Below are 25818 nucleotides of genomic sequence, written 5' to 3'. Positions count from 1 at the left end.
GAAGATGCTTTGGGAGATCTTGTCGGTCTTCACCTTCGGGTCCATCATAACACCTAGATAGCAACAAGGGCTAGTCCCACCCTGCACCAAACGAAGCGACAACAAATCAACAGGTATCAAGTCGGTCGCGTTTCCACTAGCGCTTCGATTCGATGGTCGAATACCTTCGATTCGGTTCCCGCGGTAGTAACAAAATATCGGAACTCAGTTTTCCGTGGAAAGTCCCGGGAAAACGTGTCCCGATAGTCTGTTCCCCCTCGAAACATGGCCTGTCACGTGACCTTTCATAAACAAAGATGACGTGGCTTTCTTACGGGCATTAAAACGTAACGGAAAGTTATTGTTATTATTTTTTCGGACATTTTTTGATTATTATGCTGGAAGTGCGGTCGACAAACGAAGGGAGCGAAGTCCTCGATACCTGACTTCGTCGGAATTGTTAGTTTCCATCCACTCGTCGCAGAGTTATGGAATACAGAAATGGGAATGGGCTGAGTCAGATGTTTATTGAATCTGAGACGTTATCCAAATCAAATGGTAGGCCGTAGGTTAATTTTGTAAAACGTTTTCGCATATAAAATTCGAGGCAATAATATACCCCACGGCAAAGAACCAGGGTTAAAATTGATTTAATTTTATTAACTTCGAAGCAGGACTACCTGCCAAATAATCCTGAGATATTAGTGTAAGTTGTATTGTTTTTTAGCAATATGCTTAGTTACATTTTCCTCTTAAAATAAAAAAAAACTGACTACACCTCTAGAAAGTGTAATGGTATTACCATAATCGAAAAGTTATGAATTTACATTAGTAAGTAAATGTTGGACATTGAGTTTATGGCATCTGAATGAAACGAACCAAATCTTCAGGTTCATTTTTATTTGACGAACTCGAATTTTCTTTTGCAACACACAAATATGAATAAAGAAAGTAGTTATAAAAAAAAAACAAGATTTTTCAGCTTGTTAATAATGGCTTCAATGGCATAAAAAATCAGCATAGCTTCAATATTAGAGCCGCATTTATATCGATTGCCATTTGAGATATTCCAATGCTAAATAAACACTTTACCAGATATTATTTGCAATTTGCTGGTTCCAACTATATTTGTTGGTGTTCTAGGGCGTTAATGTCTACAAAATTCGACTTATTATTTTTTTTTTAAATTCACGTAGCGAGATAAATCTTGTTTTAGTAACATTCAAAATTTTCAACAATTTTTGAATGTAATTGTAAATTAACATATAGCAGGGAGAATAAAGTGGAACGATCCGTTCGAGTTAAAGCAAATAACTGGAAAACGTCTATAATTCCATAAATTAATATCACCGGTCTCGAAGCAAGACGTCACATAGTTTTAAACTTTATTAAAAATGCATTCATAGCCGCTTGACGAGCTAATCGATATTCCAAATGGTCGACATTAAGAACGATTTAATTAAACTTTGTCTCCCCTGCACTAAAGTTTCTAAGCAAACATTTGCAATTCAATAACAATTTCATATAGCGAAGAGTGGAGGCCCACCATCGTTATATCACGTTAATTCTTAATTGATAATAATATTGACCAGCCAGATGTATCCGTTCGTGGCAGGTTCTTCTCGCAGACCCAGTACTGACAGTGCCAAAAGTCTAAGCTTCTCCTTATCGCGGGTACTCACCCCTCATATTCACCTGAACGACAGCAGCGTCTCAACTGTAGATCTGATAGAGAAAAGCCGCTCGCAGTCGTTGGGAAATGTGAGCAGGAACAGATCCATCTCCTACGACCAAGAGGTTTTGTCTGGGATAGAGGAAAGCCCCCGGCTGACTTATAGAAGAGGCTCGTTACAACAGGAAAACGTGAGAAATTCTTATTTGTTCAATTTAAGATATTATGATAAATTGGGTGTCGTATGCTGCAAAGTTATGAGCGTTTTAGCCCTGCATGTGGTTTATGTTTATTGGTTTAGTTACCAGTTGACTAATCAGCTTCTGCGTGAATAGTTTTTAAGCACATTTTTAGTCAATTCGAAAGATAAGATTCATAATATTTGTCCTTTTTCGATGGGCGCTCATAAATTCTCCATTATTATTCGGTATAGCACAAATGTAGGTCAATTGCTGTAACAATTAATAAATAACCTGGCAAAGTTTAGACGTAAAGGCATACGGCCGTGGCCGGGAAATATATTAATAAAAAACAAGGTACGAAAATAGAAAATCCAATGAATTATTTATCGAACCTTTCGTCATAAATAGCCGCGTCGCGTCACTGGTCAGATATTTGGATGCGAGATTACAGAATTATTATCTGATTGGTTCCAGTCGAAACTCAACAACTGCATTTCTATAAAAGACGCTTTCGGACCTCAACTGTCGAATGACTGCGAAATGACCCTGCCGGGTACCCCATTGCCTTCCTTAGTCGACGATACCCCGGATGTAGACGACGAAACGATCAACGAGCCTCATGTCACTCCTTATCCGGAGAAAGAAGAGGTCTGTCTTGGCAGCAAATTTTGTTCATATTCAAATAGCCTTTTTCATTAAATTATTAAAGTCTAACGAATGTTAGTCGCCATATACCCTTACAAATTTCAGAACAACAACCCTGATAGTTTATATTTCCGAGACGGCAGAAGAAAAATAGACATGGTGTTGGTTTACGAAGAAGAAGAGCTAGGGGTGATGACCGAGGTGGAAGCTAAACGGCGAGATAATCGCCGGACGTTCCAGGTTCATTTGTACTTATCAACCAAACTTTCTAACTGAAGTTTCCCCGTTTTACAGGAAAATTTAGTTAAGGAAGGTCTGGAGCTGGAGTTGGAGCACAAGGAGTTGTCGTTCGACGGACGGACGTGGTTCCTCAAGATTCACTTGCCCCTGAAAACCCAAACCAGATATGCCGACCTTATGGGAATGAAACTGCCGATAAAGCGATTGATTACAATATCTGTCAAGGCCTGGGTGAGTGTCTAACGACGACATTTATTGGAATGAGACACGAGTAATACCGTAGGACGACAAAAAAGAACACAGCAAGACTGAATCAGCTTTCTACTTGTGGCAAAAGAAGTTTCGGAAATATTTTGAGTTCAATCACGATTTGATACCGGAAGAACCCTCGTTTTACGACGCCACTGAAGGAGCTGATAGGGAGGAACAGTGAGTATTTTTATACGGACCGTGGGTAAGCAATGACTTGGGGTAATAGTTTACATTACTTACCTACAGGGTGGGCAATTCATTAGGGGCCTGTACCTTTTCTCAGGAACTACTGATTTTAGAAAAAAAATAACACAAAAGTTTTATGGTTTAAATTAAATTTTAAAATTATTTATTTTTTTTATATACAGGGTGTCCGATAAGTGCTGGATCGACATTTTTTGACATTTTTAGAATCCTTGCCAAAAATAAAGGTAACTTTTATAGTAAATATATCCTATACCTTAACCTAATGACTTTCGAAATACTGACACCTAATTATTTTAAAGAATTTTGAAAAAGCATATCAACCTTTAAGAATTTTTGCAATGGTTGATGTGTCTTTTTTGTTGGTAAGGTAATACAGAGATTTATAGATTTAGGAAATTAAAACGTAATCATTTTTTATATCGTCAACGATGTAAAATGATATGTATAAATAAGATAGAAGTTTAAAAATTTAAAATATATGACAGCAACAAGTAAAAGCAATAAACAACAGTAACTGTAACAATTAAAGTAAAAACTAAGATAAAACAAAATAGAAAATCTACAATAGGTTTTCAACATTTTGAATAATGCACGTTGTATAAACAACCTCTATATGGTTTATAACAATAGAAACAACATCGTTGTTATTTAGTTGGACTTCAGGTTCTCTAATACATCTTTCTAGTTTATTTACAGTAGTGCATCTTTCTTTATATACCATATCTTTAATTGGAGTTGGGGTTTTCACTATCTGTTCAGAAAAAATTCTTGAGGAGGAAGCGACCTCAAAAAATCGCGTTTGAGGAGGTAGCCCTTTTTCGTTTTTTCGAGATTTCCGGAGTTATTTGAGGTTCGATCTTGGCGCGAGTGTCACCGTTACCTTCGGGGGCCCGAGCGCCATTGGGTGCCGTAAAAAGGACCTCCCTCAAAATTGAGGAGGTTTTGAGGTTCGGGAGAATTTCATCTCCTATGGGGCCGAACGAAAAACTGAGTACCTATGTCGACGCGTCAATACTCAGGCATCATTCTGAAGGCCCATGTCCTATACCCTTCTGTGGAGTTTTTTTTGAGGGCGTCTCCTCAAAGTTCAAAAAGTTTGCTATCTCGGAGGTTTATTTGCCGAATCGGTTCTAAATCGGCATAGGGGGGTTTTTCGGGTTGGAAACACCGAATCCACGCTCAAAAACCACCTACCTACCTTAAAATCTCAAAAATATGACCTTTTTGAGTATTGTTTTTGAACGCGTCTATTAAGGTGGTAGGTCCGGTTGATCTCGGTAAGGTTCTAGAGGAGGCCGGGGCAGGAGGTACCCGATCTTTCCCTTCCACCCCCCTCAAAAAATTTTTTAAATTTTTTTCTGCAGCGTTCCTTTCGAAAAATTCCCCCTGCCGCGCTATAGGACTGGGAGGGACACCGATTTTTTTTTAGATAAAGGGCGTCGAACTTTTTTTAAGAAAAGGGAGGACGGGGCTTTCGCCTGACACGATCGGAATTGTGGGCTAAGATCTGGACTTCGAGGTGGCCACCAAATGTTTCTATTTTGTCTTATCCAAAGATTGTAATTTTGATTTAAAAATTCAGTGATCCGTTTCCCTGGCGGTACCGGGTGGTAGCCGGTATTTCATGGTTGTATTTCATTTCAATATGTGTTCGGTTTAAAATTTAAAAACTAATGTCGGTCCAGCACTAATCGGACATCCTGGCCCTAATACAGTGCCCACTTTGTACGGTCAGTAGATAACAACTGGGATTTTTTTCTTTCAGATTCGTAGTGAAAGATAGAGCGACCTCGTACTCCAGCGCGCAGAGGAGTCTAATAGTAATGCAAATCTTGTTAAGGACCAAATTCGACGACATCGATAAAGTCAGTTTTCGCCCCGCACTTAGACGGTGAATTATTTTTCATTTTCGCAGGTCGGTATCCGAAGACTCCTGAACAATTCCACTTACGTTGCTTGTTTTCCATTACACGAGAGCAGTTGGGATAGATCCGAATCAGACGGGACAATGTTGGATAGAAGGGTTTGCGTTGTTGGTAAGTCGAAAACCGCCAACTGACTCGTGGTATTCCAGTTACTCTACTTGGAGTGGGCCAGTCCTTCGAAATCGTTGAAGAGGCAACCATTAAACCTTGTCAAAAAGTATTTCGGTGACAAAATTGCACTGTACTTCTGTTGGCTCGGTTTCTACACGAAAATGCTTATCGCCCCCGCCATAGTCGGAACGTTGTGCTTTTTGTACGGGGTGTTTACCATCGACGGCGACGACAACCAACCCACGTAAATGTTTTTACCACTTTTAGCAAGTTTTGGAAGTTTTATTTTTTTTTGTAGTTTCCCATTTGTCAGTTTTCAGTTTGCACTCATTTAGCATCAGTCGCACCAATTTAGTCACGCTGTGGCAGAGGTAAGCGGCGGCATCGGAAGCTTAAAAATACTCGTGTCGTTTTTACGCCATTCTCTCCTAGGAAAGAAATCTGCGACGCCAACGGTCCCGGAAACATCACCCTGTGTCCGTTCTGCGACAAAGCTTGCAACTACACCAAACTGGTGGACAGTTGTAAGTTCGCCAGGCTGACGTACTTATTCGACAATCCGGCAACGGTGTTTTTCGCCATATTCATGAGCTTATGGGGTAAGTTTTAGTTATTGTAGGACCAAAAATATAGTCCATTTATTGCTTTGGCGTTTTAAGTATTTTAGAGTGCCTTAACCGTGGTAAGACCCATCCCAACAGTTGTTTAGTCTGCATTAAGTAGGTCTGAGATGGTCCGTAATGAATATTTATTGAAACTTGAAATTTTTATTTGAAACGTAAATGGACCGTTTTAAATTTGATTATGCATTGATGTTCCAATACATAGAAGCGTTCTTAATAATTTAATCTAAATTGCAATATGTTCGTATATATTACGGGGGTATTTGACTATGATCCTTCCATATTTGGTACCTGACATATTTAGGTACCTGATTATCGAGCTTTGACCCTGCGAGGCTGCTTGTACTGGGTAGTTCAAAGGGTAACATTTTGTGTCTTCTACGAGGGCAGCGCCAACATTTCCAGACCCGATTATGAAAGAAACAAAGTGCGTCTATGCAAATACCTATGCCTATGAAAATAACGTGTGACTATGCACACGGTATTTTCAGTCTGACTTGGAGTATAGTCTATAATACCATAATTTTCAACATAATTTACCTTGGGGTGTCGGAATATGTAAAAAATACTAAAATCCTCAAAGCGGCCCGCTAATTGTCCTTCTCTTCTTGTACTATACAGCGACGGTATTCTTGGAGATGTGGAGACGGAAACAAAGCGTCATACAATGGGAATGGGATCTGAATGGTACCGAACAAGACGAAGAACCCAGGCCAGGTTACAAACCCGAATCTTACAACGACAATCCTCCGTCACTACGAATTGTTTTGCAGAGTTTGAGACCAGCGTGAAAACTTTCCGCACGAATCCCGTGACACGAGAAAAAGAACCCTACCTACCCCTGTCGTCGAAGGTGTTTCGCTTCGTCATCACCGGATCCGCTGTGTTCTTTATGGTAACAATACGTGACGTTGATTAATTAGTTTACCGCGGTTACCTTTATTTTTAGTTGTTCATAGTTCTCTGCGCCGTTTTGGGAACGATCATCTACAGGCTGTCGCTGGTCTCGGTCATTTACGGCAGCGGGAAATTTTTCCTCAAGAAGCATGCCAAAATAGTTACGTCGGTGTCCGCTGCCATCATTAATTTAATCCTCATAATGTCATTAACTAGGGTAAGTTGAGTTCTCTCCTTGAGACGCAAAAAATCCACGTCAAACTGACCTAAAACTCTTTCTGTCTCATGAAACAAAGTGTTGCGTCACTGACGTCACGCGGAACTTGATTTGGCAGGATTCCTAACCATTATTTGTGTTGTGTTTTTTGGGTATGTGTGGTATTTCACTGCTTTTTGCTAATTATTATGCTGTTTCGCTGCTAATGACGAAAATATTCAAACGAGTTGCGCGTACCATTTCTTAATTTGCCATTGCAAGAATCGAGGGAAATTGGTTCCAAACAGTCGAATTGATAGAAGACATGGAACACAATTAGTTGAGACTCTTTTAGAGCGCAGATAAGTTTCTTTTATTTTTAATGTATCCTTTATTGGTTTACAGGGCTCTATCTCTATAATTCGCATTTTATCGCAATTTTGAAACCGCTCATTTATAATTAATCTACAGAAAAATAGAGTGATTTTCACTAAAATTATTTAAAAAAACAAATTTCCTTAACATTCGCAGATCATATTAAAAGCAAAGATCTTTAATAAAATGATACCTAATTCATTATTATAATATCAAAACTTCATTATAAATTCCTACTACCTACAAATTTTTAAATCTTATAATACATTTTATGAAGCAAAACGTAATTATTTTTTGATATGTTTCTGCATATTCGGATTCTACAAATATAGGAGCAACTTGCTTTTTACCCTAAACAATTACAATTAACAAACTTCAGCAATAGCACTGTAAACAAGTATGATAGCCCGCGTGACGTCATACGTGCGCCGGACGAAGTTAACAGTGCGATCTGTCATATCTTTGTTTTTTGTATCATTTTTCTGTCTCATATGCATATCGTGTTCGTCGCTGATTGGTAAATGTGGAAAGGCGGAGTCGCAAAACCACGCCCCCACCAAAAATTTACTTCGTGTATTTTAGGGCTACCATAGGCTAGCTATATACTTAACCAACTTGGAAAACCCAAGAACTCACACAGAATACGAGGATTCCTACACCTTCAAGATATTTTTATTCGAGTTTATGAATTTTTATTCGTCTCTAATATATATCGCGTTTTTCAAGGTAAGTCGCGTTTTTGCTGAAACTTAATGTTATTGTCATCTGCGATTTCTTAATTCTAGGGTAGGTTTTTCGATTACCCGGGCGATACCATCACCAGGAAGTCGGAGTTCTTCCGCGTCAAGGGCGACATATGCGACCCGGCCGGCTGTCTCAGCGAACTGTGCATTCAGCTCGCCATCATCATGATCGGCAAGCAGATCCTCAACAATTTCGTGGAGTTATTCAACCCGTAAGTCAAAGGATGCGCGATAATGGCGTGCTATGGCTTTTTCCGCTTTAGCAAGTTCTACAATTGGTGGCGATATCGGTCGCACAGATCTCACACCAAAGACTTATCCAGGAAGCACACCAGGTGGGAGGAAGACTACCACCTGCAAGACCCTGGCAGATTGGCTCTTTTCGACGAGTATCTAGAAATGAGTGAGTATTTATCTATCATCATTATAATAATATTAATATAAATAATAATAATAACTTTTATTTTCCAAATCGACAAATACAATGTTTGTATAGGAAATTGTCAATAATAAAATAAAATAAAATAAAAATTACCCATAATCTAAGACTACAAAGAATAATCTATAAACAAGCTTGCTAAAGTACTCTTCTACTGAGTACACAGGTATTTGATCACCAGATATTCCTTCAACGTTTTTTTGAATACATAATATATTTGAGTAAGATCACGTCAAGTGGACCCCCCATTTACCACTTGATCATAAAAAATGTATATATATATATTTATATATATATATATATATATATATATATATATATATATATATATATATATATATATATATATATATATATATATATATATATATATATATATATATATATATATATATATATATATTTATAGGTTGATTCTTAGGGTTTGGTCCACAGTGAACAAAACTCACAAATAATTTTAAAACACTGTAATTGTCATTGACGTTTCGACCGGCAACCCAGGTCTTTCTCAAAAACTGCAAAACAAAGGACAAAAAAAACGAGATCATACAAAGAATTAGTTCGCTATCAAAAAATAAAACGTCTAACCCAGAATATCTTAAACAGTAGACATATACGAATTTAAAAATTACAAATATTACAAAAACAAATTACATATATTAGTCATACTCACCAATTTATTAATTTTTTTTAAATGTCTATTATTAGCGCTGTTTGTGAAAAAGTACCACAACATACATCATTGCCAAAAACAATAACGTTCTTGCTTTGGGTACGAATCAAAAATAGAAGTGGAAAATAAACATTCATTGTATCTGAGGTCTTTTTTTTCCCCTCTTAGCTTTTATTTATTTATTTTTTTAGAGTGTACGTTTGAGTTAAGTTTAAGACCTACTGATACGCGGTTGAGCATCTGAATATTAAAATGGTCTACTTTAACAATTCGAAATAGATTTCACTCAGATGTTTTATGTCGGTTTTCGCGTTTATGGAGTTTTTATTCCTTTGAATATGTATCATCTCAATTATTTCCCTTTTTTGTGTGTTTGGTTCGGTAGCAAGTATTTTTGTGTCATCGAAGTTAAAAGTATGTGTTTTCTCCGTTATATGGCTGCTGATGGCTGTTTTGTTTTTTTTGTCGTACTTATGGCCATCGATACGGTTCTTCAACAGTTGGCTAGTCTGCCAATGTACACTTGGTCACAGTCGTTGCACGGTATTTGATATACAATGTGACTTTTTTTATCTTTGGGTATTGGTGTTTTTAGTTTACTGAAATTCCTATTTAACAAATTTTGACCCTTGTGGCAGATTGTTACAGAGCTTCCCTTAAACACATTCGAGATTTTTTCCTATAAATTTGGTATGTATGGCAACGAACAATATTCTCGTTTTGATGGTTGTGTGTTTTCCTTTACAGAAATCTTGTTGTAGAATTTATGTATCCTTCTTTTAAAAATAGAGTTAATTAAGGCACTTGGGTAATTGTTTAGTTTTAGTGTGTACTTAGCCTTATATATAGCTTCTTTTCTATACTCTGGATTAGATAGATTTACAGCTCTGTCAGCCAACCCGATAATAACAGTCTTTTTTTGTGATATTGGGTGTTGGGAGTGAAAATTAAGGTATCGTCCAGACCATGTATCTTTTGTGTACCACATCGTTCTGATTTTGTTTTCCTTGCGTATTAGTGTCATGTCTAAGAAGTTAATTTTGTCATCCTTTTCATATTCTATGGTAAATTTTATTTTTGTGTGATATGAGTTAAAACTATTCAGAATGAGGTCCTTTAGGTATTGCTAGAAAACAGTCGTCGATATATATATATATATATATATATATATATATATATATATATATATATATATATATATATATATATATATATATATATATATATATGATGACACTACATTCCGGGATATCATCCGTTCGCTCGTTGAACTCCGACTGGAATCCTGCAGACGTTTCGCCAAAAAAATTCACTTGGCATCTTCAATGCTCGCGCTCCGAAAACACTTCGAACACTCGGATAAAAAAATATCGATCACATGTTTTACACATTTAAAAATTTCGGAAGAAAATTTCACTGCTTGTCATTAGTTTAAACAAAATGAATTTATTTATGACAGCGCGCCGGACGCCGTCTCGAACTGTATTGAACGTTTTATCAGTGATAATTAAAAATAGTAATACAAAATATTATTATAAAACAAATTTTATTATTTATGTTATTTTATTATAATTATTATTAATAACATTTTATTTTTTTAACAATATTAGCAAATCGCATACTGAATAGAACAAACATGCTTAAATAATTAAGTTGTAAATTTGTCGTCATTTATTTATTTATTTTTTTTAAACTTATTTTTTTTTTAAATAAATACTTTTTCATCCTCTGAAACGAGCCTGCATTATAGTGAAAAATTTTCCAATGGTTTGTAATAATGAAATTCGCGAGTATTTTTTATTATAGTTAAGCGTTCGAATCTTGGTTGATATTTAAAAAAAAAACTTTGGACCCACTGATTAAAGGAAAGTGGGGTTTTTATGTGGTTGTTTTTATCAGGCTGGCACGATAAGCTTGTCTTTTTACACTCCCTGCTAAGCCATCACACGCTCCTTTACCAAAGAAGAGCAACGACTTTTAAAAGCACGTTTTTATCTATGAATTTTCCAAGAAACTTTATATCATCGCAAATCTTCAATATTTATGTGAAAAGTCTCCACATGGCTTTTACTGTGATGGGATCTTCTAAAAGATGTTTTTAGCGTATTAAGGTATAAGTTATTATCATTAAACCGAGAGAAATAATCTTTCCAATTTTTTGGGTCGAAGGACATTTTCCTTCATAAAAAATGGGTATATAGCTTTCTAATGAATCTTAAGGGGTACTTGATCAAAAAATTCGGTATATCATCACATCCAGCTGAACGTATATTTTTAAGGTTTTTAATGAGTCAACTGAATAGCTCCTCTTCAAGAAGAGTTATTATAACATTTCGACGTTCTGGAAATTCGAGTTTTTTTTATTTATTTCCATATAGTTACTATGCGGCCAGTACAGGATCTTATGAAGCAACTACGTAATTTTTTTTGAGGTACATTCGTGCGCATGTGCGAGATTGAAAATTTCGTTTTTAACCAATGGCAGCTATAATGACAAATTCTGACGTAGGACCCATAAGAACTTTCAACAAACAACATGGCCGCCGACAGATCGTCGAGGTTTGGATGCGGCATTTTTACGACAGTATTTTCTCAAAATACGTTGAAATCTTATTAAATTTTCGATCAAAAAAGGAGTAAAGGTCTGGAAAAGCAATGCAGAGTTGTTTTTGTTAGTGTAATTCCTGTACACTAAAACATATTGCCCAAACATCTTTCGTACCTATTTAAGTGTACTCAAAAATGTAGGGAATTCTGTTTAGTAAGTAATATTTGTATGTCTATTTTCCAGTTTGTTAAATGATTAATGTATAGTCATCACTGTTTTTCTAAAATCCTATTAGGTCACATTTGTTGTTATTTCGTGAAAGAACATATTATACAAGTTTCTAAGTACGGTACGGAGATATTCACACCAAAATTGGCAACAATGGCACAGGGCACAGATTGTTCTGCGAAAGTCGTAATTACTTATTGCGGCGTTGCCAATTATGTTCGGATTTCAGAGATTGATGTTGCGTTCTCATAAAAATTAATCAATCAATCAACTTAGTCAGTTGGGGGCGACGTATGCCCCAAAGATACATACCTTCTCTAAGAAAATATCATAGCCACCTGCGGCACCTCTATTTTTACCGTAGTAGGGCCACTATATTATCTTATAGGTATATGGTTATTTCCAAAGAAGAAATCATTGAACGAATTTGAACTTCATTGATGTTAATGCTCGTTTTGGTTAGCTAGTTACCCTTAAATTATTTCAGTTTTGCAGTACGGCTTCGTTACTCTCTTCGTGGCCGCCTTTCCTCTGGCACCGCTTTGTGCCCTATTGAACAACATCGCGGAGATTAGACTGGACGCGTACAAAATGGTGACGCAAGCCAGGCGACCTCTAGCGGAGAGGGTCGAAGACATCGGGGCTTGGTACGGGATACTCAAGGCCATAACATACGCTGCCGTGGTTTCAAATGTACGCAGCATTTTTAATTTTGACATTGATTTCATTCTCGTGCGTTCGTCTAACTTTTCAGGCTTTTGTGATCGCTTACACCAGCGATTTTATCCCGAGAATGGTGTACAAGTATAAATACTCTCCCACGGAAGACCTGCAGGGTTATATCGATGCCTCTCTGTCGGTTTTCAACACTTCCCATTACAACGATGGTATGGGGGCCGATGATGACGACGAAACGCCCGAAACGTGCCAGTACAGAGGTATATTGAACTTTGTAGGATTTAGATACGGCTCGATATTGTGCTCCACATTAGCTTTTGTGTTTTTCAGTAATTTTCCTATTTCACCGTATATAAAATTTTTGAGTTAACACGGTTACAAACTTTTCCTTTTTTAACCATATTATCACAAAAGATAAATAATTAAGTCTGAAAAATTGAAATCAGATATTAAATATTAGGATATTAATTATATTCGATAATAATTATCAAAAATCGCTGAAATATAGTAGACAAAATCAAAATATTATAATTACAAAAAGTTCAAGTTCAAGCTCTAGACACTGAAAGTAATATTCAAATAGATATTTGCATATTATGTCTGATCCTTAACAAGCAATAAATAAAAAACCTGAAAGTAATATTCAAATAGATATTTGCATGTTATGTCTGATCCTTAACAAGCAATAAATAAAAAACAACAAAAAATCCGGCTCTGCGCAGAGTCGTTTTAACTTAAGCATTTTCCAATACAAAGCGTATGTTTTTAACTTTTTTAACTTTGAAAATAAACTGATGTGTGGCCAATATTAAATGCGCATTGCTAATATACCCTCTATTATATCCAATTTCTGATAATTATTATTATATTATTATTATTATATAATAATATAAAACTAAAATTAAAGTTATATGCTTGGTATTAGAAATATCTTTTACGTGTTACATATTCGTCAAAAGCTCATAACAAGTCTAATAAACAATAACGCGTTTTACCACAAACCGAAACACAACCAAGCTGGCATTTTCAAGAGAAGATTAAAACTAAAGTTAATGACAAATGCTTTCTATATATATATATATATATATATATATATATATATATATATATATATATATATATATATATATATATATATATATATATATATATATATATATATATATATATATATATATATATATATATATATGATGACACTATATTCCGGGATATCATCCGTTCGCTCGTTGAACTCCGACTGGAATCCTGCATCCGACTGGAATCCTGCAAATCTTGCATCCGACTGGAATCCTGCAGACGTTTCGCCAAAATCTCACTTGGCATCTTCAATGCTCGCGCTCCGAAAACACTTCGAACACTGTTTTCGGAACGCGAGCATTGAAGATGCCAAGTGAGATTTTGGCGAAACGTCTGCAGGATTCCAGTCGGATGCAAGATTTGCAGGATTCCAGTCGCATGCAGGATTCCAGTCGGAGTTCAACGAGCGAACGGATGATATCCCGGAATATAGTGTCATCACATTTTTCCATCCGTGAATCAATACGTGAGGATATATATATATATATATATATATATATATATATATATATATATATATATATATATATATATATATATATATATATATATATATATATATATATATATATATATATATATATATATATATATATATATATATATATATATATATATATATATATATATACATCGGGAAGTGGGAGAGGGGATTACGCACTGTTCACGCAACCAATCAGCGCGTATAATATGCTAAATGGGATTGGACCTCTGTCCTTGTTCAGTGCCTTATTCCCTCTCTTAACAATTCGTAGGCATCTAATTTTCTACTATTATTTACCTGTTTAACTAATTTTAAATTACTTATATCTACCTTATGATTACTGATGATGGCTACACTTGATTTTTCTTCAGTATCATGGCCAGCCGATAATAAAACAAACAAGATGTATTCTATCTTTACAACAATAAGAAAATGTTATTTCGGAAACCATAAATTTTCGTTTTGTTTGTTTATAATTATCAAATTTTTGATCAAACGGCGGGAACAGTTATGGGTTCTCCATTATCCTCCTTCCATCTCATGGTCAAGAATTCTTACTAGATTTTCTTAATTTAAACTCTATATACTCTAACATACGTTTTACCATTGAATTAGAAACTAACAATAATTTCCCAGTCTTAGATATTCTTATTAACTGAGTCATTCTGTTTTCAGAAACCCTCCGCCCACAGACCGATACCTTAATGCATTGTCATATCACCATCCACCATTATCAACTCTCTTGTTTACAGAGCCGTAATAAATAAATAAAATAAAACTGTCTCAGCACGAGTCATTGAATAGAATTAAAACACCTTACATCTGCTCTTCTCTCTAATAGTTTCCACACTAGAGATATTAAGATTTCCATCACAACCACAACCACAAACCTTCCAAAGACAAATAATCTGGAGGTACATTCATATCACTTACCATATATAAAAAGTTCTGAAGCAATTTAACGTCAAAATCAGAATTACCACTTGTCCAAAAATCTCTCAACGTCTTGGATCCGTCAAAGACAAAATTCCGTTTCCATGCATATGCAGTAAAGAATACATTGAATACACCGTATTAACTAGACTCAAAGAACGTGAAACATCCTTAAGACTAAGCCAAATAAATTCGCCAGCAGTTGCCGAACACAATTACGAAACCGCCCCAATATGTCGCCAATATGGAAATGTTCAATGACAATGTTAGCTCCGCCTCCCTCAGACATTTAAGCAGGTACAGAATAGAACGCGATCCAGCTTCAATTAAGCTCGGAAGAAGCAAACAGAAGTTTTGTAGATAGTATTCCCGTCACTGAACTGATTTTTCTACCAAGCGAGAAACATCAATCGTATCAAAAAATCAGCTGAGTGACAGGAATTTACAGGTCCAAATCGGTTTCTGACCGCGGTTGGAACGAAACCAGGGGTTTCCCTTTAAAAAATCGAGTTTTTACGTTTTTCGTAATTTACTTTTTGCTCACTCTGTATAAATGTATAGAACAGAATAGACGTTTTGTTGATGCAATTATGGCAAGTCATAAATACAATATGTAGAAAAATATGTATATAAAAAACAACGCAATGAATAAATTATATAAAACAGTGTATAATGCACAAAAACATTACAGTGTATATGTGTGTATGTATAGAACAAGACGTTTACATAAATATAAAAAAGGAACATCAACAAAATTAAGCATTCCCTGACCGAGTAAAAGCAGTGCCTTTTAAGAAAGGTTAAGACGTTTTTTTTTAAATTTTCTATTACTTAGAACTTTTCCGTTGGCTGGTAGTTTATTGTACAAGTTAAAGTTTAGTGAATTTTTTTGACTTTTGGTATATTTGAATCTAATTTCTAGTTAAATAGTCATGGCAAGAGGAGTTCTGACGGAAGCTGGCTAAGTTTTTGTGTATTTCTAATAATTGATAATAAATATACAGACAAGGAAGTGGCATTATTTCCAACTTCTTAAAAATTGGTTGACAGTGCTCCAGATAACCTGCGCCGGCAATCAAACGAACAAATTTTTTTTGGTGTTTAAATGTCTGGTCAAGCGTTACATTGTTGCTCTCCAGTAGATAATTATTAGTTGAGAAAACAAGACGTTGTATCTTAGCTATGTTTAGTTTAAGTTATTGTTGGTTTCCGCCATCCGGCTCCACATTATCAACATTGTGCATAAGTTCATTGGAGTCTTTGCCATAAGTCACAAACGATGTATCGTCCGCTTAAAGTGTACATTTATTGGGGAGCAGAAAATGATACAAGTCATTGATGTAAATAGAGAACAGGAGCGGACTCAAGACGAAGCCCTGAGGCGCGAAACTGCTCACAACCCTCAACTCCGATATGTTATTGTTAAAGGCGACACACTGTCTTCTGTTAGTTAAACGTGACCGGATAAGATCCTGAGGGTGACCACGGACACCATATCTGCCAAGCTTCTCCAGAAGCAGGTCATGAGAGACGCAGTCGAAAGCCTTAGTGAGGTCACATAGCGTGAGGCCAGGCCCCCCACCACGTCTCCCACAACCCTGTGAAGCGCCTGCACAGTGGAGCAGCCGGTCTTAAAACCAAATTGGGAATGACAAATGCATTTACTTTTTTGAAAAAATCGTAATAATTGATTCTTTAAAAGTGTCTCGAAGGCCTTACCAACTATGGGAACTATTGATATGGGTCGGAAATCATTTGGAGAGTTTGTGTTACCTCTTTTAAATATTGGAACCACCCTCGATGGAAAACTTCCACTATCAATACATTTGTTAAATAAAAATGTGAGAGGTGTTACAATCTAGTTGATAATCTCTTTCAGAATTATGCTGATATATTCAAAATATCCACTCAATATATGACAATAGCTCATTTTCTCCAAGGAATCCATACCAAATTAAATAATTAAGGCTCCCTTAAAGAAAAAAATGTTAATAATTTTATAAAATATATCTAGAATTTAAAATACGAAAGCCGCTATTTCCCGAGATGGACCGAACACCCTGTATATTAAAAAAAAATGGGAAATTAAATCTAGATGTAACTATTATTTCATTTTTCTTTCTATCGTTCGTGGTCTTCGAACCAAGTCGGTGGGGAATCTTATTTCGGACATCCTGTACATATCGACTACTTTTAGGTTATAGAAATGGACCGAACGAATACGACCCGTACGGTTTGAGTCCGCAATACTGGCACGTGTTCGCTGCCAGATTGGCGTTCGTCGTCATATTCGAGGTTATTAGATTATTTACTATTGTTTACCATATTTACCGGATTGTTTTGCAGCACGTCGTGTTCGGTCTCGTCGGAATTATGCAGTACGTGATACCGGACGTGCCGTCCGAGTTGAAAACTCAAATACAGAGGGAATCGTTGCTGGCGAAAGAGGCGAAATTTGAACACGGCCTGAAGAGGAACGATTACGATTACGACGATATCGTGAACACGATCAGGGAAAACGACAGTGTCTATCGAAGTCACGAAAGTCGTGTCGGTACGGTTTGAAAATATCATTTATATTCGGGCGGCCGACGAAGTGCACGACCTTACTTTTACTTTCATAATAAATTTCGATACATAATGATACAGGGTGCGCGAAAAATAAGATTAAAAATGAAATTAAAAAAATTGCCAAAAAACTTTTTTTTCAATATGCCTAATATTTTTACTTTTTGAAACATTTGCTTTTAAACATTTGTTACAAATAACATGCTGTTGCAGTTAGTGTAAGGTGGGTATGACAGCGTTTAAACAAAACAAATGCTGCTTGCGTATTATGTTTACTACAGCGGAAAAAATTGATGTGTTAGAAAGTTACATTTAGTACAATAAAAACCGGACTCTGGCTCTTGGAGATTATATTAGAAAATTTCCATTAAGGAGGCGTCCAGAAAAAAGATCTTCGACACCACTTTAGAATATATGCAACTTTGAAGAAAGAAAAAAATAGACGTAGACATATTTTGAATAATGAAGAACAACTTAATATTTTGTTGCATTTTGCAAAAACCCTTGAAGATTTAACCCAAATCTGTTAGAAATGCCATTATGTACTTAAAAACCCATTATAAGCTATTATTTTTTTATTGATCGTTCATTAACAAAAAAATTCGCCAACGTTATAGCTTATCATTGATCTTATTTTGTATAAATAATGCATGCATAATCTTCATAAGCGCATCGGTAAGATTATGGTCAACGATGAAATGGTAAATCATAGTGGCAGAACTTGATTTGTTCAAACGCCGTCATAGCCACCTTACACTAACTGAACTTGCAACAGCATATTATTTGTAATAGACAAATGTTTAAAAGGAAATATTTGAAAAAGTAAAAATATTGGTTTTTTTTTGGCAGTTTTTTTTTATTTTATTTTTAATCTAATTTTTCGCGTACCCCGTATCAATATGTCTTAAAATTTCTTATGAAATCCGTTATTCCAGTCCTTCGTCTACAACAAAACTTACTGAAGTAAAACAATAAATGCTACCGAATGAAGAAATTTGCAGATATTTTATGTCTTGCAAACGTCATTGCATAGAAAGTTAAATATGTCAAAAACGGTTGACTTAGGTATAGGACATTATACACAGAATATGTCTAGAACTTTGTATAGAATTCGAACAGGAAGTACTATACCAGGTGTTCCATTTAAAATAAGAAGGTCGAGACTCGCTCACGAAAATTGGAACACCCTGTACATACAAAATTAAAATAAATTAAAGGTTTGTAATACCCCAATTAACTTTGGTATTTAACTTTTGGCTCCATCCCTTTATAGTTTCTGAAATAAGTCCCAAGATAAACGGCCCACCCTATACAAAGAGCAACGTCTTAAGTTAACACCAAAATAGTTACTTTACATGATTTAAACCATATACAGGGCAACCTAAAAATATAGTGCGCTTAACAAAAACCTGTTTTTTTATATGCATATAACTTTGCTTAAATCTAAATTTTTCGTCTTGAAATTTTTGAAAGAAGAAGCTTTCAATTTTATTATAAAAACATACTTTTTTATAAGTAAAATACTAGACAGGGTGTCCAACAAAAATGAGTTTTTGACAAGTGCTCTTTACTCAAATATTTTTGTAGAACGTTCAATTATTTTAGTCATTTTTGAAAAAGCCAGTGGGTATTACAACATTAATAAATTGTCACCTCCCACATTTCGTAAACAATTAAGATGGCTGACATTTTCTGCAGCTACATCTCGAATGAGATCATGTTGATATTTTGTTAAATTTGGGGTGACTAGAATATTTAATGCTTCTCTAAGCTTTCACACAATCCTCTTATACTTCTAGCATGTTCTGGATGTTTTCCTAAATGTCTGTATAATACAGTGCCCGCGTTGAAGTTTGCACCATCTGGCAACTATGTCTATTGTAAGATAATTTTGTGAAAAAAATTTTGGTGAAATTTGTAAAATAAAAAACATTTCTTTGAAGTTGAAAAAAAATATATGCTCAACTATTAATTTCATAACCATCTTGGTAGCAAATCGTAGCAGATAAATGTTATATTTTCGTGATCGTAATATTTAAGCAATTATATTGAGATTATTGGTAAAGCGAATTCTGTCGAATATCAAATTTTGTAAATACAAATACTTAGATGTTGATATATTTTTACCTAATTTGTCCATTTTATTATTACATTTTTGATAAAAAAGACAACTTATTTGTGTAAAATTTTCAAAAAGCCATTAAATTAGCACTTTTCCTTATAAAGAGTTTTAACATAGAAGCTAGATTTTCGCTAGAGAATATGTTGATGAACGAACGAGACTTTTTCAGGGATTCTGAGAGAGAAGAAGTATCAATAACAGATTTAAGGTTGCCCTGGACTGTTAAGCTCTGAATATTTTGAAGTCTTGTACTGATTGTATGGTAATAAGATTGTATTTCTCCGTTTGTTGCAAGCATGATAGTGCCTATTTGATTTTATCCTCGTCTACAATCCAAATGTGTGACAGTGCACATCGGAGGGTTTGTGCATTTCCTCCTCCCTATCCACTGGTACGGTGGTGGTAGAGTCAGTGAAGTTTGTATTCATGAGTGATACCATGATTTCCAGAAGATTTGCAGTATGTTGTCCATATTCTTTAGCAAGCTTTCCGATCTCGAGGAACTGGTCAGAACATAGCCTAAATGCTTCAGTGTAGTCCTCTAACCGCTCTCTTTGTTTTGGCCTGACGACTTTTTCGTACTTGCTGAAGTAGCAAGTTTTGAGACTTTTGGTTTGTTAAAAGTTTTCTGGCGATTTCCCTGAAGCATCCCCCTTACCGGCATCCCGATGCCTCCTCGATGGGTTTGCAATTTTCTATCCCTCTGTAATGGCCTTTTGGATGGTTCCGAAGTACCGTTCCAATTCGTGGCCGACGTTGCGTGTCTTTGAGAGACACATTTAACTGAAATATCCTATCGTCAAATGATGAAAACATTCACACATTCCACATTCTCGGTTGAGAGTTTCAGAAATGGAAACTTTAGTAAAGAAGGATTCTATGCCCAAACTTAGCAGAATATTTTGTGGCTCTAATGTAATGGTGTTTGTTGTTCATCGAAATGAAAGGGATTAAGTACGAAATTAACAGTTTTCCTTGTAAAGGGTTTTAATATAGAAGCTAGATTTTTGCTACAGAATGTGTTGAAGGAAAAGAGGTATTTCTAAAATAAACACCAGTAGTCCCAGAACAATTTTGTTAAAACGATATCAAATCGGTTTTGACTGTGCAATATGCGGACAACTCTGGTACAGTCTTGTCACTAACCAGAATAAAGCTAACGTAACCTTCGAATTCTTGTATTTCAGGGATTCGGGGATCTTGGGCGCGACGGCTCAGCAGATTCTCGGACGGTCTAGATGCCCACGTAGAAGTCGTCAGCAGGAAAAAGAAATCTACGTCTTCGACAGTGTGGGAGACGACGTAATTATATATTCTGATCGATTCTGTGCATTTATAAGTGCGAATGATGTGTATTTGTGTTACGTGTAAATAAACAAAATTATTATTAATAACGACGGTTTGTTTTCTATTACATTGGTGGCATTCATCGAACATAGCCAAGCGCTCCCGATACGTAGAGGTAGCGATTGCGATTGGTCAAGTCATTTGCTGTTTCCGTTTTTGACATATATAGAGGTTATGGTTGCTTTTTTTTGTTTGGGTGTTGTTGATTTTGAGATTGAAACATACATTGTACATTTTTATTAAAGTTTGTCGTGGCTTTGAAATTCGGCAATAAGTGAAAGACGGTTTATACAGGGTGTACGCACAATATAATTACATCGATTTTGCGAAAGTTCCATAGTGGTCTGCAGGAGCACGTTAGAAACACAATGCGTCCCTCTAGCGAAGCGGCTTCTTTTTGAGACCATTTTTCGAAAGCAATCTTGTTAAATCAGCAGTACTACACACAAACACTGAATAAGATATACCTTCGAAAAAATCTAAATATCGAAATCAACAACACCCAAATAAAAATAAGAAACCATAACCTCTACATATGTCAAAAACGAAAACGGCAAATGACTTGACTTGGTGTACAAATTACACTATAGAAAAGTGCGAAGCGCACTGTTTATATTAGTTAAGCGCGCTCATTTTTACAACCACATGGCCCTTTGGCTACAATCCCCGAAACGAATTGTTTTAGCCGTTCCGAACTTTGCGTCACGGCTCTTAACACTTCTTCGTGATTAGGTTCGTCTTCTACGTCATACGATGCGATGCACTTGTTGGTGATCAAACTTATACCGAAAACGGTCATGTCGCAATGTTTTGCCACCAGGACTTCCGGAATTGTAGACATGCCTGAAATAAATCGAAACTATGACCAAAATAATCGGGCGAGAAAAAGGAGGTGTATAATTGGTAATTTTTGTTAAAAAAATGTTGGACGAACATTTAAAAACTCACCAAAACAATATTTATGTTATTTATGTTATTATACATTTATTAAAAACAATGGAAACGTAGCTTAGCATATAAGCAAGCCTCCTAGCCTTAGATTTAAAATTAGTACCCACTTCATAACGGCTAGTGATACATCCGTCCGAAACTTTGTGCAAACAAATAATAAAGACAACGAATGTTCGACAATCTCTTAGGATTTCTACACTTTAGGAGAACTGCAGCAATATATTTGCGACTCACTGACAAATGCAAACCATTTTTGATTGCTTTTTAATTCCACATTATGATTTCGGTGAGGGACAATGCTTTATTGTCGCTTAGGCAAGTAAAAATAGCTGCTCAAAGATAACATGCAAACATGAAATACTCCCAAACGGGTATGTTTGTTAACTGACAGCAGCGCCTCTTTCGGAGAATAAATTCTCAAATAAAAACATGCTGGAATTTAATGATAACCGACGATTTTTGGGTCGGATGGTGATATGACAATACATTAAGGAATCGGTTTGTGTGCTTAGGTTTTCTATATGCAGTATGTTGGGTCTGATTTTCTATTGTTTTCTATTCTATATTGAACAACGGGAGATTATTAGAGAGTAATTAGAGAAGCAGTTTAACAAACTTTGATTCGCTAAATCGAACAAGATTGCTTTCGAAAAATGGTCGGTGGGCGGGGCAAGTTCAGGGGTAAGGCAGCTTTTTATTTTAAACAGAAGACGCTTCACGGTTTCTTATCCTAGAGGGATGCAATTGTTCTTCTATCGTGCTCCTCCTGACCACTATGAAACTTTCGCAAAATCGATGTAATTTTAGTACGCATACACCCTGTATAAAGCGTCATTTACCCGCCTAACTTCAAAGTCACGGCAAACTTTGATAAATGTTGTAGTTTGTACAAATAATAGGTATTTGCAATGATATTTTTTGGAATATCTCGCGCATCCTGTGTGATAGACGAAACCTGAAACGAAAACGGCAATTCCTAGGGTATTTTAGATATTTTTACCCATAATTGACACAACCTGTAGATAATAAAATTTCCGGACATGAAGGTCATAGCCCTGGATCTCCCACGTGGCATGGTCCAAGAATTTTTCCCAAATACTAAAGGGTTTTCGAGAAAATAATTTCTTTCTAGAACCACGCAGTGGGTCGTAATAATCAATTACGTCATTGCGTCTTGACTGAATCCCAGGTATAATAATTTTCTTATGGATTTTTTCAAATATCTAGAGCAGCGTGTGTAGACGAAAACCGTAAATACAAAAATTGTAGCTCTTGGCCATATTTTGTACGATTTCTGATTCGCGGTTAAAAATTTACTCTGGAATAGAACGATTTTCGGGGTCTTTTAGATTTTTGTGGATAATTGAAAAAATGCCTGAAATAAATGTTATAGCCCTGGATATTCCTCATCTGCTGATTAAAGAATTAATTGTGAATGGTTATGAAGAAAAGCATGTTTTTCTGAAAGGCAAAATAACCAAAAAAATTTTTCAAATTTTTTGAAAAAATACTTTGTGAAATTTGATTGCACCCAATTTCCACTGTTTAAATGTGGACATGGATTTTTACCTCTCTGTTAAATTTGAAGTCGATATCTGGAAATTTAGGATACTTAACAGATTTATTGTATAGGACGGGATATCGAGAACACTTTTTGCAATAGGTGAAAACCTTAAGTACAAAAGTTTTAGCTGTTTATATGAGCTATATCGTCATGTCAAACACTGTATTTTAGTTATTGCCCTAGTAGGGGTACCCATTTTTCAGTTTTTTTGAAAATGCGGCCCACCCTGTACACTCTTGAAAAATTATCAAGAATAAAATTTTTCGGAGCTAAACCTTGTGCGTCTTCTCGTTCAAGATTTTTTTTTGCGTAAACGGTTTTCGAGAAATGTATTTTTTGTTAGAACGTTGCAAACGCGATTTTTTATTTTTTTAAAATGCTTTCCGACCCCCAACCCCCCAATTGCGTTAGGGGACCAAGCGCTATTCGTCTGAAAAATTTGAAGTCGATAGCTTCAAATTTCGGACACTTATGGTTTTTCATAGCAAAGTTCAAAAAACAGTCGAAAATCAAAAAAAAAAAAGCTGGACGCCGAGGCTTGAACGCAGCCATTTCTACATATCTTATGCATCTCGTGGACGGTTAAAAAAGAGCAAAATTTGAAGCTCGAACCGTTCGGAAGTTATCGTCGAAAAACTCTGGAACAGAGAATGGAGAACGGAGAACGAACAGACATTTTTTTTTACTTTCGTCGCTGATCGTTTTTGTTCTCTAGGACCTACCGTTACCGAGATATCGATATCGATTTCATAGATTTTTCGGAAGCAACGAGAAAAAGCGGAAGTTTCAAATTTAATAGACGACTCTCTAATATCGTTTAATAGACGTGTTTTATGACGAATCAGCGAGCAGAAGCTGTTCTTACCTGTCGCGTCCACGCCCAACATCCTCAACATTTTAATTTCAGCCACAGTTTCGTAGTTAGGTCCGCTATATATGGCGTAAACTCCCTCGTGGTAGACGTGGGCTAGTTTCAACTCCCGTGCGACCTGCCTGGCAGTCGCTATCAACGCTTTGTCGTAGGCCCTATTAGCGGCAAAAAATCTGGGACCGAAGTTTGGGTCGTTCTTGCCTCTCAGAGGGTTTTGACCTGGGCAATTTTGACATCATCTTACTAGGTTGGCGTAATTTTTACGCGAATCACCTCCGAGCGTGAGAAAATTTATATGGTCCTTGATGACCATAATGTCACCGACCTTGTAACTAGGATTTACCCCACCTGCTGCGTTAGTTACAAACAGGGTCTCGACGCCGAGGAGTTTCATTACTCTCACGGGAATCGCGATTTGTTTCAACGAGTAACCTGTGGTAGAATTATATGTAATGTCATTTTTTATTTCCAGGTTATGATACCTTCATAGTAATGGGGTCTGCCCAGCATGCATACAACGTTGACGCTTGATAATTCCCCGAAAACCAGCTTTCCTTCATGACCCTCGACTGTGGTCTGTGGAAAGTTTGGGACGTCCTTGTAAAGTATGCTTAAAGGATGCCGCAAGGTCTCAGCCAAAGCACCTACAACGGAACCGCGTGGCCTTTTGACAGTGAGCTGAAGTAGTATGCTCACCCAGTCCCGATCCGCAAATTATAAGAATTTTTGGGGCAATGGGAATGCGGTCACGGATATAGTGGTACGATTTTGACAGGTATTCCAAATCGAAGCTGGGAAAGTCATAGTGATATGCAACAACGATCTGGTAGTAATGCAGTAGTATGAAATACGTACTCTTTTTCGCTCATTGCTTGGTGTACCAAAATTTTTGATGATTTACGCACGTGCGTTATTTTGATGTCATGTCAAATGTGACGGTTTCGTAGATACAGGTCGTGGCGATTAGTTTTTATAAAGGTTACCATTTGCCAGATGGAAGGATCAATGAGCCTTATAACAACTTTGCAAGGTGTTTTAAAGAAAAGTTTGGAAGATAAAGCAAAAAAAAAGAAATACTTATCACAAAAGCACAAAAATGACACATCCGATGGTAGATCCATACAGTATAGGCCGACACACGATAAATGGTCCTGATTCTAATAATGCTATCAGCATTTTTATCTGATGTTAGACATTTTTGAGAATGTGAGTAAAGGATTTAGATTGCCCCATGTTTTTTTATAATTATTTTCTACTTCAAATACATGAATAACACACTCTCCAA

The 25818-nt window shown here is 36.1% G+C and overlaps 2 protein-coding genes across 2 annotated transcripts; one reads left to right on the top strand and one right to left on the bottom strand.

Moving 5' to 3' along the window:
• Positions 1-21194, top strand: LOC132706566 (anoctamin-4-like). The gene is made up of 21 exons (XM_060677949.1): positions 1-537; positions 1595-1842; positions 2308-2481; positions 2584-2718; positions 2773-2949; positions 3002-3147; positions 4943-5042; positions 5093-5200; positions 5252-5457; positions 5646-5812; positions 6458-6553; positions 6610-6731; positions 6786-6950; positions 7887-8030; positions 8090-8259; positions 8311-8450; positions 12423-12628; positions 12690-12873; positions 17308-17405; positions 17457-17664; positions 20988-21194. Exons 1-21 carry the CDS (start codon positions 468-470, stop codon positions 21104-21106), a joined length of 3183 nt encoding a protein of 1060 aa, XP_060533932.1. The 5' UTR covers positions 1-467; the 3' UTR covers positions 21107-21194.
• A 188-nt stretch (positions 21195-21382) lies between these two features.
• LOC132706567 (purine nucleoside phosphorylase-like) lies at positions 21383-25459 on the bottom strand. The gene is made up of 6 exons (XM_060677950.1): positions 25389-25459; positions 25230-25324; positions 25016-25177; positions 24807-24965; positions 24528-24752; positions 21383-21990 (listed from the first exon to the last, which is right to left on the bottom strand). Exons 1-6 carry the CDS (start codon positions 25400-25402, stop codon positions 21767-21769), a joined length of 879 nt encoding a protein of 292 aa, XP_060533933.1. The 5' UTR covers positions 25403-25459; the 3' UTR covers positions 21383-21766.
• Positions 25460-25818: the final 359 nt, after the last annotated feature.

The sequence above is a fragment of the Cylas formicarius genome, unplaced genomic scaffold, assembly GCF_029955315.1.
Source record: "Cylas formicarius isolate icCylForm1 unplaced genomic scaffold, icCylForm1.1 PGA_scaffold_8__14_contigs__length_24414737, whole genome shotgun sequence".
Classification (NCBI taxonomy): Eukaryota; Metazoa; Arthropoda; class Insecta; order Coleoptera; family Brentidae; genus Cylas; species Cylas formicarius.
This window is presented reverse-complemented; position numbering and strand designations above follow the sequence as displayed.

Excerpts from the sequence above, each read along its gene's own strand:
- LOC132706566 (XM_060677949.1), top strand. The coding sequence starts at position 468 with ATGGAATACAGAAATGGGAATGGGCTGAGTCAGATGTTTATTGAATCT. Across the intron at positions 3,148-4,942 it reads GGAGCTGATAGGGAGGAACA|ATTCGTAGTGAAAGATAGAG; the intron begins GTGAGTATTTTT and ends TTTTTCTTTCAG. Across the intron at positions 8,451-12,422 it reads CGACGAGTATCTAGAAATGA|TTTTGCAGTACGGCTTCGTT; the intron begins GTGAGTATTTAT and ends AAATTATTTCAG.
- LOC132706567 (XM_060677950.1), bottom strand. Across the intron at positions 25,178-25,229 it reads AATTTGCGGATCGGGACTGG|GTGCTTTGGCTGAGACCTTG; the intron begins GTGAGCATACTA and ends GTTCCGTTGTAG. Across the intron at positions 24,753-24,806 it reads AAATTTTCTCACGCTCGGAG|GTCAAAACCCTCTGAGAGGC; the intron begins GTGATTCGCGTA and ends AAAATTGCCCAG.